General features: G+C 30.9%; 2 protein-coding genes across 3 annotated transcripts in view; one reads left to right on the top strand and one right to left on the bottom strand.

Moving 5' to 3' along the window:
* LOC129909845 (zwei Ig domain protein zig-8) overlaps window positions 1-13,704 on the bottom strand; it is a 430,837-nt gene that overhangs the window by 63,841 nt on the left and 353,292 nt on the right. For both annotated transcript variants that reach the window (XM_055986959.1, XM_055986960.1), the window contains exon 5: window positions 5,536-5,746. In XM_055986959.1, coding sequence (XP_055842934.1) covers window positions 5,536-5,746 — 211 coding nt within the window. The remainder of the gene's footprint in view (window positions 1-5,535; window positions 5,747-13,704) is intronic.
* LOC129909843 (serine protease grass-like) lies at window positions 10,717-13,172 on the top strand. Its single transcript, XM_055986958.1, has 4 exons — window positions 10,717-11,122; window positions 11,178-11,553; window positions 11,620-11,813; window positions 11,885-13,172. The coding sequence occupies exons 1-4, from the start codon at window positions 11,044-11,046 to the stop codon at window positions 12,286-12,288; spliced, it is 1,053 nt and encodes a 350-aa protein (XP_055842933.1). The 5' UTR covers window positions 10,717-11,043; the 3' UTR covers window positions 12,289-13,172.

The raw sequence follows: 13,704 nt of genomic DNA, 5'->3' as shown, positions 1-13,704 counted from the left end.
AATTACGCCGATTCGGCATTATTTCACTTTTTTAGTGGGGCAAATCCTGCTAAGTGGAAAAATTTCAATGTAACCACGTGTAGTCAGTTTGGTATTGATATGCCATATTCTTGGCAAAGGGACATAAGGACCATGGACTTTTTATTTGTGGGACTTAAGTCCGAATTGAGTAAGACATAAGTTCCAAATTAATTGTGGGCCTTATGTCAAAATCAGGTTGGACATAACCCCCACAAATAAAAGATGGGCGTTATGTCCCACTAACGAACAATTCACAAATTTTAAAATTATCTCCCAACTGGATTTGGGATAGTTACAAAATTCGATTTTGCACTTATGTCCCACCCTATTGGCACATACGCCTATCCAATAGTGTATCCAAAGCAGGACAGCATCTCCCCAGCCTCTAAACATACTTCACTGTTTATACGCCTAAGTCCTGGGTATTATTATTGTATTTATGTGTATACCAAACAACAAAGATATGTTTGTGCTATAATTTAGCAAACGCGAAGCGGAAAAAAATTTGCTTACATGAGAATCTATTTAATTTTCAGAACCCAAACGCGAAGCGGAAAAAAATTTTGCCCACGGGAGAATCAATTTTGAGGTGTGAAAATAAAAATTCGCGCGAATTTTTATTTTCACACCTCAAAATTGATTCTCCCGTGGGCAAAATTTTTTTCCGCTTCGCGTTTGGGTTCTGAAAATTAAATAGATTCTCATGTAAGCAAATTTTTTTCCGCTTTGCCTTCCACCATAATTAAAACAGGTGGGATTTATTTGTTTCTTATCTTTGTATTGTGATTAATTTGACCGCCCTATTCGCGAGATAATTTTTTTATGTCCCACTCAAGTGGGATTTAATTCTTAAATATAAATGTCGGACCACTCAAGTGGAACATAACTCCCATAAATAAAAAGTGCGCGTTATGTCCTTGGGCCTTATGTCCCTGCGCCACGTTTTTATCACATCTTGAAACTAATCTAGGAAAATGAATAATTAAGACGCACATAAGAGCCAAAACTTTTTGGAACCTATACCTCGATGGGATGGACATAAGTCCCAAATTGGTATTGGAGCCATTGTGCCCTAATAAATTTGGGCCGTATATGCCTTTGAAAATAAGAAAAAGGGGAACATACCCTTTAACTTGCGTTTGCTTTTATGCTCACTTTTCTAACATTCGGCCTTATTTCTCAGTTGGGACTCGGCGTTATTTCACTTTGACTAAGTGCAATAAGGCCGAATGTTGAAATTCGGCGTTATTTCTCTTTTGTAAAGTGAAATAACGCCGAATTTTGGAATTCGGCGTTATTTCGCTCGGCGTTATTTCACGGCACCAAAGACTTTGGCAAATAAGAACTTTGAAATGTTGCTATTTAACATTCAACAATAAGTGTATTGAATGAACAAAAAATAACTTTAAATTTAAATGTTGAACTTAAAAAAAAAAATAAGTTTTTTCAAAACTTTTATTAAAAAAAAAATTCTTCGAAAATGAAATACTTTTTCATTTTTTTCATAAACCGTTATACATTCTGACATTTTCCTCTTATAATTTCAATAAATGTGGCCAAAAAAAATTGAAAATAAATGCATTTTATAATACGAAAAAAGTTGTAAAAACGGCATGTTAATATTTTGTCAATATTTTTTTTTTTTTTTTTTTTTTTTAAATCTGAGTTCAATTACCATTCTTTCAAAAGCCCTTCATTCAGTTAACTTAATTTTAATTTTACAAAAATATGACTAAGCTTCGAGCTTTTTAAAAATGTATATTTAAATATTGTAGGTGTTGCCGTTGTGTGCAAATATTTTTGTTTGTGTTTGAAGTCAATTAATAAGAAAATTGCATATATTGCTTGAACGATGGAAGATTGTCCCTCGCTCCCATATATTTGTTTTCCTTGAATTTAGTAGACAATCTTTTGGCATCAATTTATTTATGAAATTTAAGCAAAATTTTTTTGTTCAAAAAAATCTTCAATTAAATTTAAAAAATCAAAACGTCAACACCGGCAATTTTTAATCTATAGACTTTAAAGTATTTTTAATTACCGACGTTGGAAAAAAAGATCATCAAAATCTAAGCTGTTCGGCCTGGTTCTCTAACATTGCCAATTTTTGAGCTTTAGTTACTTCACTACATTAATTAATTTTGTTTTATTTTTTAACCGATAATCCACTTTAAAGCCGGTTCTTTAAACACACGATGCCGTTATGCGTTAGTTCAAGTTTATGGCATACCTATTCTTTTCCAAGGAACTTCAGCACAGTGTCAATATAATTCACCTAATAATTGCTTTGTTCCGTTCTTGGAACGTGATGATTCAAAAAAACACCATAGAAAATTGTATGCAGGATATCAAACTGTATAGATACTCTCATAAACCCGAACTCTGGCAGAAGCACGGATTTGCCTTTAAATTGCGGGATATTGCGAGAATTGCATTCAGAATTTGTGTCAGGTTCTGATGCTGGCTTCCAGGGGAGGTGAGTTTGAGTTTCTGATGCTATTCATATACAACCACACGCACAGACAACACAGAGAATATGACTGGTGGAAATGCATCAAGAATAAATTTGATTTTTTTCAGAATTTTAGGATTATATTATATGTGTTTGTTGCTCTCTAAAGGATATGAGAGAAAAAAAAAACTCTTCTTTTTTTTATTTTGAGAAAAAAACAAATGTTCTATGTGTTTTTTAGTGCATGCATTGTATTTTGTCTTCTTCAATTTGAATTCATGTCAAGAGGTGGTAGAAGAATGTTATATTTGGCTTTTGAAAATACTTAAAAGTATGCCATTCATGTTTGAATATTATTTATATGATATGTACATATATGAAATTTATACAAAATAAAATGTAGGTATAGGTTAGGTATGAACAATATGGCATAATTTTTTTTTTCTGATACTGATATAAACTATGTTTGTACCTACTCGTTCTTGTAGTAAAGTCATTTTGGGCGAAATAAAAACGAGAGTTCTGACAACGTTAGAGTAATGATTCAAATAGATATTTGCATTTTTGGATAAGTGTAAAATATTTGTCTTCTATTTTCTACGTAAAACCTAGTTTTAAATTAAGTTTTTTGAATTCTGTTAAGCAATTTTTTTTAATTTCCTTCATATATATGTATGCTAACTGGATACGTAATTAAATCTTCTTTCATGTTAAATATGATATTCACGACTTTTTATTAAAAAAATCTACAATATGGCTTCTAATCGAAAAAGACTGGGATCGAACTACGGCATTCGTTCGATTTTTTAGCGTCACACAAAGACAGGCTAACAAAATGTTTTTTTAAACATATTAACAACTCAATAGATAAGTTGTTGAAGCTTTTAAATACTTTAGCTGCGTTCCTTTGGAAATATTTATCTACTGCTTAGTACTTAAAGCTGCTTTGAACTACTTTTTCAGTACCTATAGCAAAAGTAGTTCAAAGTAGTTTTTTTTTAGTATTTCCAAAGGAACGCAGCTTTTAATAAGTGAATAGTTCACAAGCCAGGAACAGAAAAATGTATCATAGCCCAGTAAGAATTTCTAAACGGGTGCATGATACAAAAAAAAAACTTTGTATTAAATTTTTTTGTAAAATTGCCTCAGCTACAATTTTGTAGGGCATAATTTTTGTCTAAAACCTACCGTTTTTAAAATAAAAAATGTTGTGACATTTAACCCCTTATAATGGGACTAGCAGATAGAGGAAACTTCAGGACTTTTCACAGATTGTAAACCACATTAACACCAAGCTGTAATTACCAAAAATCAGCCTGTTACAAATTTTTTGGGTTGGGGTCAAAATTCTGCCGGGGTCAAAATTCTTTTGTCAAAATTCTGCTTTCAAAATTCTGCTTTGCAAAATTCTGCTTTCAAAATTCTGCTTTTCAAAATTCTGTTTTTCAAAATTCTGCTTTTCAAAATTCTGCTTTTCATAATTCTCTTTTTCAAAATTCTGCAAAAAATTAAAAAAGGGTTTGGAAAATGTTAAAAAGCACGCGCATTTTAACATTTTCCAAACCCTGCAAAAAATTAAAAAAGGGTTTGGAAAATGTTAAAAAGCACGCGCATTTTAACATTTTCCAAACCCTTTTTTAATTTTTTGCAAAATTCTGTAAAATCATCTTCTTGAAAAATTATATCTACTTATTTGATTACTTACCTACATAAATAATATAAATTTTTGTTTTATAAATGAATATATTTGAAAATATTAAGAAAAGGTTTTTAATACTAAAAATTTCCGAAAATAATTCAAAATTTTTTAATTTATCAAATAAAGATGAATATTCAAAAATTTGAATAAGAAAAGGAATATTTTGTATCAAACAACATCGGTTCCAATGAGTTATAGATTTTATTTGAAAGAAAGTCAGTCTATGCATTTTAAAAAATATTTGCGACACTTAAACAAAAAAATTTAGGAAAGTACCAATGTTGAATTACATTTGAGGTATATTTTTCTTTAGTCAGCGCATATGCTATAAACAAAAAAAAAAACAGAATTGGCAGAATTTTTTTGTTCATGTTCAGAATTTTGAAAAGCAGAATTTTAAAAAGCAGAATTTTGAAAAGCAGAATTTTGAAAAACAGAATTTTCGTTGAAAAAGCAGAATTTTGAAAAGCAGAATTTTGAAACCAGAATTTTGACCCGATCCCAAATTTCCTTGAAAAAATCTATTTTTCCTGGGCTATCACCCGTCACAATTGAAATAAAGCACTAGTAAAAAAATTTTTTTTTGTTGAGAAATTTAGCATTAACACTTTGGTAAGAACACAAAATGTTGTTGTTAATGGATATTTCAGCTTAATTAAAAAATTAACCTATTCTTGGGTTAAAATCTTAAAAACACGATTTCACTCTTATTAATTTGGCCACCGTAATTTGGCGTATCGTACTTTGACAAATGAGGTATCGTTGGAAGCGTAACACTTCTCCGCTGGTCAAGGCTCATGTGACGTTGCATTAAATTTATTGTATGGCTTAGTTTTGACTTTCTTAGATATCTTCCCAAAAGTTAATGTTCAATTATTTATGATATAGACCACTCACTTTATTAAAATTCTCGAAATTCATTTTGCATAGCTTGTCAAACGAAAACGACCAGTTAAACAATTATTTCAAACTTATTGAAATAATCCCTTTCAAAAAATCTTTTTTTTCTCTCAAAAACACATTCCAACTATATTTCAATCCTAAGGGGCAATTATTTTAATAGCAAAAGTTGATCGTTAAATTCACAGAAGAAAATAACTTTCATCTGTTAAGAGGTAATTTGCGGCTATGTATACACTTGACTTCAATTCAGAATTCAATAAAAATCATTCAAAATAAGCAAACATCATTCAACAAATCTAATAAACAAGTCCTCTTTCATCACATTGTTGATATCAAAATACAAGTTTATAGCAGAGAACACTCGTATCGTACAGAATTGAAATCATTCAATCGATGTCATTTTACAACAAAAATCCTATGGAATATCTATATTTATGAGTAGTATACATAAGTGACTTACCAACAATGTTCAGATAGACTGAGTGTCCTATTGGAGGAGTTGTCGATATTTGGCATTCATAGATGCCTGAGTCCTTTCTCTGTGCATAACGTATTCGAAGTGTCCAGTCCTCAGCGTGCGGCGAGTGCATGGCTTCAAATCGTTGGTCTGATGTATATGTATAACGACCAACTGTAAGCAGGTGAATATCACGATGTCGCACCCAAGAGACCTGAAACGAATATAAATACGATCAATGATGCGAATTATGGAAAGATTTTTTTGAAATATAGTTTTGTTTTATTCATATTTTTATAACTGATGATTGATTTTGAATTTTATTTCAAAGAATTCTATTATATTTTTTTTGTCTGTTACTTTGTTAGAGAAGGTATTTATTTGGAAAAAAGGAAATTCATTTCTGTTTTATTTATTTAAAGGAAATTTTTTATTTTGAGATAAATTTTATGATTGCTTGAAAGTTTTTCTTTAAAATCATAAAAATGACAAAACATTTTCATTGAGTAATGTATCCTTTTTCCTATAAAAAACCAAGTTGAAAATTCATCTTTTTTACAGATTTTCGCAACAAAAATTCCATTTTCCAAAAATATCGGAAATTACTCAAAACGTGTTAATATCACAATATTTACAATTTACCTTAACAACATATACCTAAACCAAACAAATTAATCAAATCTTGTTTATCGAAGGATATAAACCATTTGCTGAAATCGATTTCAATAAGAGTCCCCTCATCACACTGAAATGCCAATAGCAACCTTATTTTTTTTTTTGTTGCTTTCCTTAATACAAATCTTTTTGCAAATGTATTTTATAGTGTTTCGATTTTCTTGAAAATGACTTTGCAAATTGAAATTGCTTTTGGCTTCGTTTACTCAGCAAATTTACGCTCAAAGTGCTAAGCATTTTAAGTTAAAGGAATACCATTGCAATACTATACGCATGTAGCTATATACCTTCGTCATTCTATATAGTTTTTTTCTATTTGTACAGTCAAACAATTTAGCTATTTCCAAAATGAAGAAATATGTTTGTAGAAAAGAAAAAAAAACAAGTCAATAGGTTTTTCGATCCTTTTAAGTTAATGTTTTGGTTGATCGATTTGGGTTAAAATAAATTTGAATTTTTTCGTTTTTTAACCCAAAAAAACATAGATTCAATTCGAAAACTATGAGGCTGCAAATTTAAAATTGATTTAGGAATACATAAACCCTAGTCAGCATATTTAATGTATTAATTTCTATTTTTGGATGCGGTTTTTCACAGATTCTCATTACAATTTAACAATTTGAAGGTATACATATTATAAGGCATTAAAGGTTAAATCTTACTTAAAAATTTAATTTTTCTTAAGTGTACTCTAAAAAAAACTACTAAAATTAAGTCTTTAGGATTTGGTAAGGTTTTTCTATGAAACTGAAAATCTTATAAACGAAATTGTTTTCAAAATTCAATTTTTCAATGTAAAATAAATAAGTTATCATATTTAAGAAAAATATTATTTCGGTTTTTGTTTTATTGCATTAAATTTTGGACAGTACTTATAGCTCAGGGCAATTAGTCAAAATATGGGCATGAAATCGCATTTTTCGCGGGACAAAATTTTTTTCATGGAATGTGTTCGGGTGGTTGTCCTTATCATAAAAGTCAATTTGTTGGGAAAATTGGAGGTTGGGAACAGCCGCCATCTTGGAAAAGAGATTGGTAGCGTTTTTATTGAATAGCTCCATTGTTATTCATTTTAACAGAAAATGACAAAGGTAGGACTTATTAACAATAAAATTATCTAAACAATGATATACAAAACAATTCCGTGAGTTGATTAAATAAAATTTTATAGTTGGTCAAAGTGCGGGTTTGTATCGCAAGGTTGGGACAAAATGACATTTTTTCATATATCTGACGAACTTTTGATTTGTTTGGATAATTCTTCAAGAATGAATTATAGTACTTATAATTACCTATAAAATGAGCCCACAATCGTTATTGTCACCATCGTATTGTAGAAGTAATCTAACTCCGAAACTCTCCATGTACTAGTCAAAAGTGAGAAAAAGCTAGTTTTTTGCTAGTAGGCCGAGAAAATTTTGGGAGTAGAGGTATAACCAAAATATAAGTACGCAGTTTTGCTGCCATACTCGTGTTAATGTCGATTTCAAAGGTCTGACAACTCTAATTTTGGGCTTTATACGGGTTTTGGGGGGTTAAATAACGTAAGTTTTCCAGTTAACGTGAATGGGCTAAATTTATACTATTTGAAATTATAAATATACAAGCTGATTCCCTATTATTTTTCCTAAATCTAGACACCCCAATCTTGAGGATGTGACCAATAGAACTCAAGATATAAGCCGTTTATACGATTATGTTTTAGAGGCTTTTTTGTTTCGATTTTTGTTTGTTTATTTGAATTGAAAAGCCTGATATGGTTAGTTAAAAAAGCTTATATCGTGAGTTCTATTAACCCCATAGCCGAGATTAAGGTGTCCAGATTTAGGAAAAATAATAGAGCATCAGCTTTTATATTTCTAATTTCAAATAGTATAAATTTAGCCCATTCACGTTAGCTGGAAAACTTACGTTATTTAACCCCCCAAAAACCGTATAAAGCCCAAAATTAGAGTTGTCAGACCTTTGAAATCGACATTAACACGAGTATGGCAGCAAAACTGCGTACTTATATTTTGGTTATACCTCTACTCCCAAAATTTTCTCGGCCTACTAGCAAAAAACTAGCTTTTTTCTCACTTTTGACTAGTACATGGAGAGTTTCGGAGTTAGATTACTTCTACAATACGATGGTTACAATAACAATTGTGGGCTCATTTTATAGGTAATTATAAGTACTATAATTCATTCTTGAAGAATTATCCAAACAAATCAAAAGTTCGTCAGATATATGAAAAAATGTCATTTTGTCCCAACCTTGCGATACAAACCCGCACTTTGACCAACTATAAAATTTTATTTAATCAACTCACGGAATTGTTTTGTATATCATTGTTTAGATAATTTTATTGTTAATAAGTCCTACCTTTGTCATTTTCTGTTAAAATGAATAACAATGGAGCTATTCAATAAAAACGCTACCAATCTCTTTTCCAAGATGGCGGCTGTTCCCAACCTCCAATTTTCCCAACAAATTGACTTTTATGATAAGGACAACCACCCGAACACATTCCATGAAAAAAATTTTGTCCCGCGAAAAATGCGATTTAAATTACTAATTTCCCTGGGCTATTATAATATTTATTATTCCAAAAAAAAAAAAAAAAAAAATTGATAACATTTTTCAAACCCACAATGCTATCCAACTCACTCCCTTATTTTAGAACCTCGTTATAAAGTTTTGTGTAATAGTTATTTGATTCAAAAGTTATAAACTGTGTATCGTTATGTGATATAGTAGTTTGATTAGTTTGTAAACAATGGAAAACTTTTTAATCACTGTTAATTTTTTTTCTATAGAAAATGAAAAATATTACGCATACGCCACAGTGTCCCGATGTGTGAATAAGTATTTATAAGTTTTGATATTTAAACTACCTAAAGTTGATACTTCCTTATTCCGTGACCTTTCTTTTTAAATAAAGTGAATCTTCTTCGTTGGCTATAGGTCTTGATTTGAGTCTATCTTTTCTTCTTTGTCGACGTTTCACGTGTGCTTACACGCTTTTTCAAGACATTTTTTATTGATTTTCAAAATATATAAGCTTGATAAAAAAACCTAAACTTTAATCAACTGCAATCAATTGGGGATCATTAGAGGATTCAAGATAAGTATTTATTCTATACGTTTTTAGAGCTTTATAGAATTATTTTTCTTAGTCCTGAAGAAGCGTGTAAGCACACGTGAAACGTCGACAAAGAAGAAAAGATAGACTCAAATCAAGACCTATAGCCAACGAAGAAGATTCACTTTACCTAAAGTTGTATAGGTGTTCATTAGTTAAAACAAAATTTAAAATTTAGTCCAGTAATTTTAGGGTTTATCTACGGAAAAATTCATAGTGGGCTGAATTTTGGTATATAAACCTTTATTAGAGTAAAAAGTTATTTGGTTAAAAAGTTCAAGAAAATCAGTTTTTCGCTAATATCTCGCGAACTATTGCTCGGAGGTCATCAGAGTTTATTATAAAAATTGTTCGTCGTGAAATTAGCTACAACTTATGTATAATCAACCGTTTCGGTAGTAGAACGCAGAGAAGGTGACTATGTAGCAATCACATACGATATGAGGTTTTTATTTAAGTAGCTTATATTTGTTTGGTCTCATTCACTCAGGAAACTCCAAAAAAAAAAAAACATTTTCTATGGAATTTCTGCTATTGGAATTTCTAGACACTCTTAACTTCATGGCAAGAACTCCATATTGCATAAATATAGAAGCTACGAGCCTCAATAACGTATGCCGAACTCGTAGAATTAAGCTCCTTTATGCATTGGTTTACCATAATTTTAAAAGGGACCTCATCCATTTCCTGAGATAGCAGAATAGACAATCATTAATGGAAAATTTTTGATTATTGGAATAGGTAAGGTACTGTGAAAAGGTCTGCTCGACTGGTCTTCTACTAAAAAAAAAAAAAAACTGTTAAAAATCTAAGAACGATACCTCCAATAATGTAGAAACGACTGAATAGTATATACGCATTTTATCATAGTAATTTTAATGGGGAACTTTTAATAAAATTAATTTTTGTCTATAAAACCAAATAATTCACATAAAAAAAAACTTTTTACGCAGGTTTTCCTTTTGCATTAACATTAATCAAATTTCAAAACCTGTTGAAGAAAATTCGATATTTTTGTTCAGAAGAGGAGCAGAGCTACTCCCACTGCAATTTTGTAATAAATAATAATCAAACATTCTCCATTCATGATTGGTTATTCTGCCGTTTTTAGCTGTATACCAGAATTCACTTAGAACTTAGGCAGATTGGGGTTTAAAATGCTTAAAATTACAGGACTAACCTATATTTTGCTATCATTTATTTATTGACGATTGTTTTTTTTTTTTTTTATTTTTATTTATAATATTTTTATTGACTTCTGTTTAACACTTTTCAAATGAAAACAAATTTGAATGTTTATTTGATAGCAGACACTATTTCACCGACAAAAATTATACATACTTTACGCCATGAAAAAAAAAAATTATTTATATTTAGTAATTAATGAAAAAACCCATAAGATTAAGATATTTTCTAAGTTTTCATAATATTTTGATAACCCGCTGTGTGATGTATAATGCTTTTATTTTCTCAATTAGATTAGATGGTATAAGTAAAGAGAAGCAGTGCTTGATAAGGCTGGAATCCATATAGTCCAAAACACCGATGGTTTTAATTCGAATCTAAAAATAAATTCCGGGTTTTTGAAGATTGTTTGATAGAATTTTTGTAGATCATTAGTCTCATATCGAACCGCAATCTAAGAAGTTCGAGTTCTCAGCCAGTGTCTGTGTATAAATATTATTTCCTTAACATTCAAAAGCTTACTGCAATGTCAAGGATAAAAAGTGCATATATTACGTTGATATTAATATTGACGGTAACTTATGAAGTTGATAAAACATATGGATGTAAGTTTTATTAATGGCTAGCCAAAATCCATAAAAGAAACAACTTCACTTCCAGTGACCACTTTTAAGTCCGCCATGGGTGAACGTGGAGAAACAGCTCAAATACAAACCACAACTTTACCACCAGTTACCACCTCTGAGTCTGTCTTGGGTGAATCTGGAGAAACACCTGTCAGACGTGCGGGTGTCGAAAGATCGGAAGCTGATGTGCAAGCTGGCTTAGCCTTGTTACGACAACAAGCAAACTGCGGAAAAAGTGATGCCGATCGAGTTGGGAATGGAGTATATGCCAATCTCTCCGAATTTCCATGGATGGCCTTGCTAATATATTCAGATGGTGTCGAAAGAATGATTAAATGTGCTGGAACTTTGATTCATGAAAGATATGTTCTCACTGCAGCTCATTGTATCCAAACTCGAGGCAAAAGACTGTAAGAGTATTAAATTTTATTCTTCATGTGTGATATAAAACATAATTGATTGTAATTTAATTTCAGGGTAAGTGTGCGCTTGGGTGATCATGATGCCGAAACCGAGGAAGATTGTGAAGGCGAGGGCGATAAAAGAAAATGTGCTCCACCAACACAAGAAATTGACATAGAGGAGGCTATTTATCATAAAGACTATACTCACATCGAGTATTCCAATGATATTGGATTGCTGCGACTTGTTAACAATGCTGTAATTAGAAGTAAGTTTTCAGACTTTGCAAAAATATTGCAAATTATCTTTTATTGTTATTTTGATTTTTTTTTTCTAAAGCCAATGTAAGACCAATCTGCTTGCCTATAACGCAGAAATCAAGAGATTACTCCTTAAGTCATATGATGACAGCTGGATGGCGCCTTAAGGACAATCGCTCTAAGGCTAAGATTCTACAAAAAGCAACAGTTCCTATAAGAACCATCGATTATTGTCAAGAAATCTACAGAGCTTCTCGAATCACCCATAAACAAATCTGTGTTGGAGGAGGAGAATACCCCATCAATATTTGCCAAGGTGATTCAGGTGGGCCACTATTTTATATTGCTCCATACAATTGGGATGTGCGGTATATACAGTATGGTGTGGCTATGGGTAGTAGCAATGTTTGTGGTTCTAATGAACCTGGAATATACGTTAGAGTTGAGAAGTATTTGAGGTGGATTGCTTCCAATTTAACATAATAAAAATTAAGTGTATTTTCTGATGAAAGTTGTTAAAATCTTACAAAACAAAAATCTATTAAGTTTGTCTGAGTGAAATCTTAAAAAGTTCGCTAAATAAAGAAGCAACGAAGGCCTTAAAGCTATTTTAATTATTATGTAGACTTTTCCTCGATTTCGGCTATATTTTGTAGTTGAATTCATAATAAATAAAAAAAAAACGTTAACGTTTGACTGAAGACTTCTTTATACCTATAAAAAATGTTACATTATTTATTAAATTAAATATTTGTTTGTTCAAAACTGTACAACTTTATAAGGGGTTGACCTTAAGATTTATTTCCGGCAGGCAGCACAACGTACGCCTCTGACACCAGCATTTAGTTGGCCTAAGAAATAAAACAAAATACACTCCCGCTCGAATTTAACGTACATCCTATTTGTTTTACAGAAAAGTCCTATTATTACTTTATGTCACATCAGAATCATGGTTATTTTCTCAAATGAGACAGGAGTGATACTAGATTCAAGGTATGGAATAAAATAATTGTGCGGAAGGTTTGAAGAGGGATTTGCTGAAGTCTGTTTGTCAAACCGCGAACCTCTGAGAGGTGATACCATATGTTTGAATTTTCTTCTTGTGTTAGAAGGATCCACAAAAAACGTTCTCCATTCATGATGGTCTATTCTGCTTTCTCAGGGAAAGGACTAAATTATTTGTATATTGTGCAAAACACCATAACGCAGGACTATACTATGTACAAAGGAACTTGAAAACGTTTTGATTCTTTTAGTTCGGAATAGGTTTTTGAGACTTGCAGCTTTTATATTTATGCAATACGGAGTTTCTTACATAGTGTCACGTTATTCCTGAATGAAAAAATTGTAGTATTGTACCGGGCTGGTAATTCCCCGAGCATTAATTCTATGGAAAATGTCTTTTGTAGCATCTCAAGAGTCATACATGCTTACATTATAAGCATAAGTACTAAAAGAGAACAACAAAATGTAAGCTACTTCGATCAAATTTCTAAAAATTGAGCAATATAAACCAAACTAGTTCTTAGATCTTATGATGAAGAAAATGTTCAAGCAATATGCCCAATCCTATTGAATGCCGGAAAATATATTTTTTTTTTTTTAATTTCGATACGACCACTATTTTCTGAGATATCGAACTTTGAATGGAAAAGGACTTTTGTTTTTAACAAAATTTCCTACAAGTTTTTAGACACAAAAAGTGTTTTTTTCTTAGTATTTGTGTGCATTTTTATAAAAAATTTTCTTAATTTTCTTGAGTCAGTACCTAATTTATTTTTTTAATTTTAACAAATATTTTTAATCGTAAGATGTCAAAACCAGAAAGACTGAGGTTCAAAATCCTTTTTTTTTCAGATTTCAATACTACCATTTTTAAGGGAAATACAGTCACTTGAA

The sequence above is a fragment of the Episyrphus balteatus genome, chromosome 2, assembly GCF_945859705.1.
Source record: "Episyrphus balteatus chromosome 2, idEpiBalt1.1, whole genome shotgun sequence".
In the NCBI taxonomy this organism is placed as follows: Eukaryota; Metazoa; Arthropoda; class Insecta; order Diptera; family Syrphidae; genus Episyrphus; species Episyrphus balteatus.
Note: the sequence above shows the minus strand (reverse complement) of the source record. Positions and strands in the feature narration are given on the sequence as shown.

What these genes read in the sequence shown, in the direction of transcription:
- LOC129909843 (XM_055986958.1), top strand. Translation starts at nt 11,044, where the DNA reads ATGTCAAGGATAAAAAGTGCATATATTACGTTGATATTAATATTGACG. An exon ending in AGTTGATAAAACATATGGAT is followed by an intron (nt 11,123 to 11,177) that starts GTAAGTTTTATT and finishes CTTCACTTCCAG; the next exon opens with TGACCACTTTTAAGTCCGCC. An exon ending in CAAACTCGAGGCAAAAGACT is followed by an intron (nt 11,554 to 11,619) that starts GTAAGAGTATTA and finishes ATTTAATTTCAG; the next exon opens with GGTAAGTGTGCGCTTGGGTG.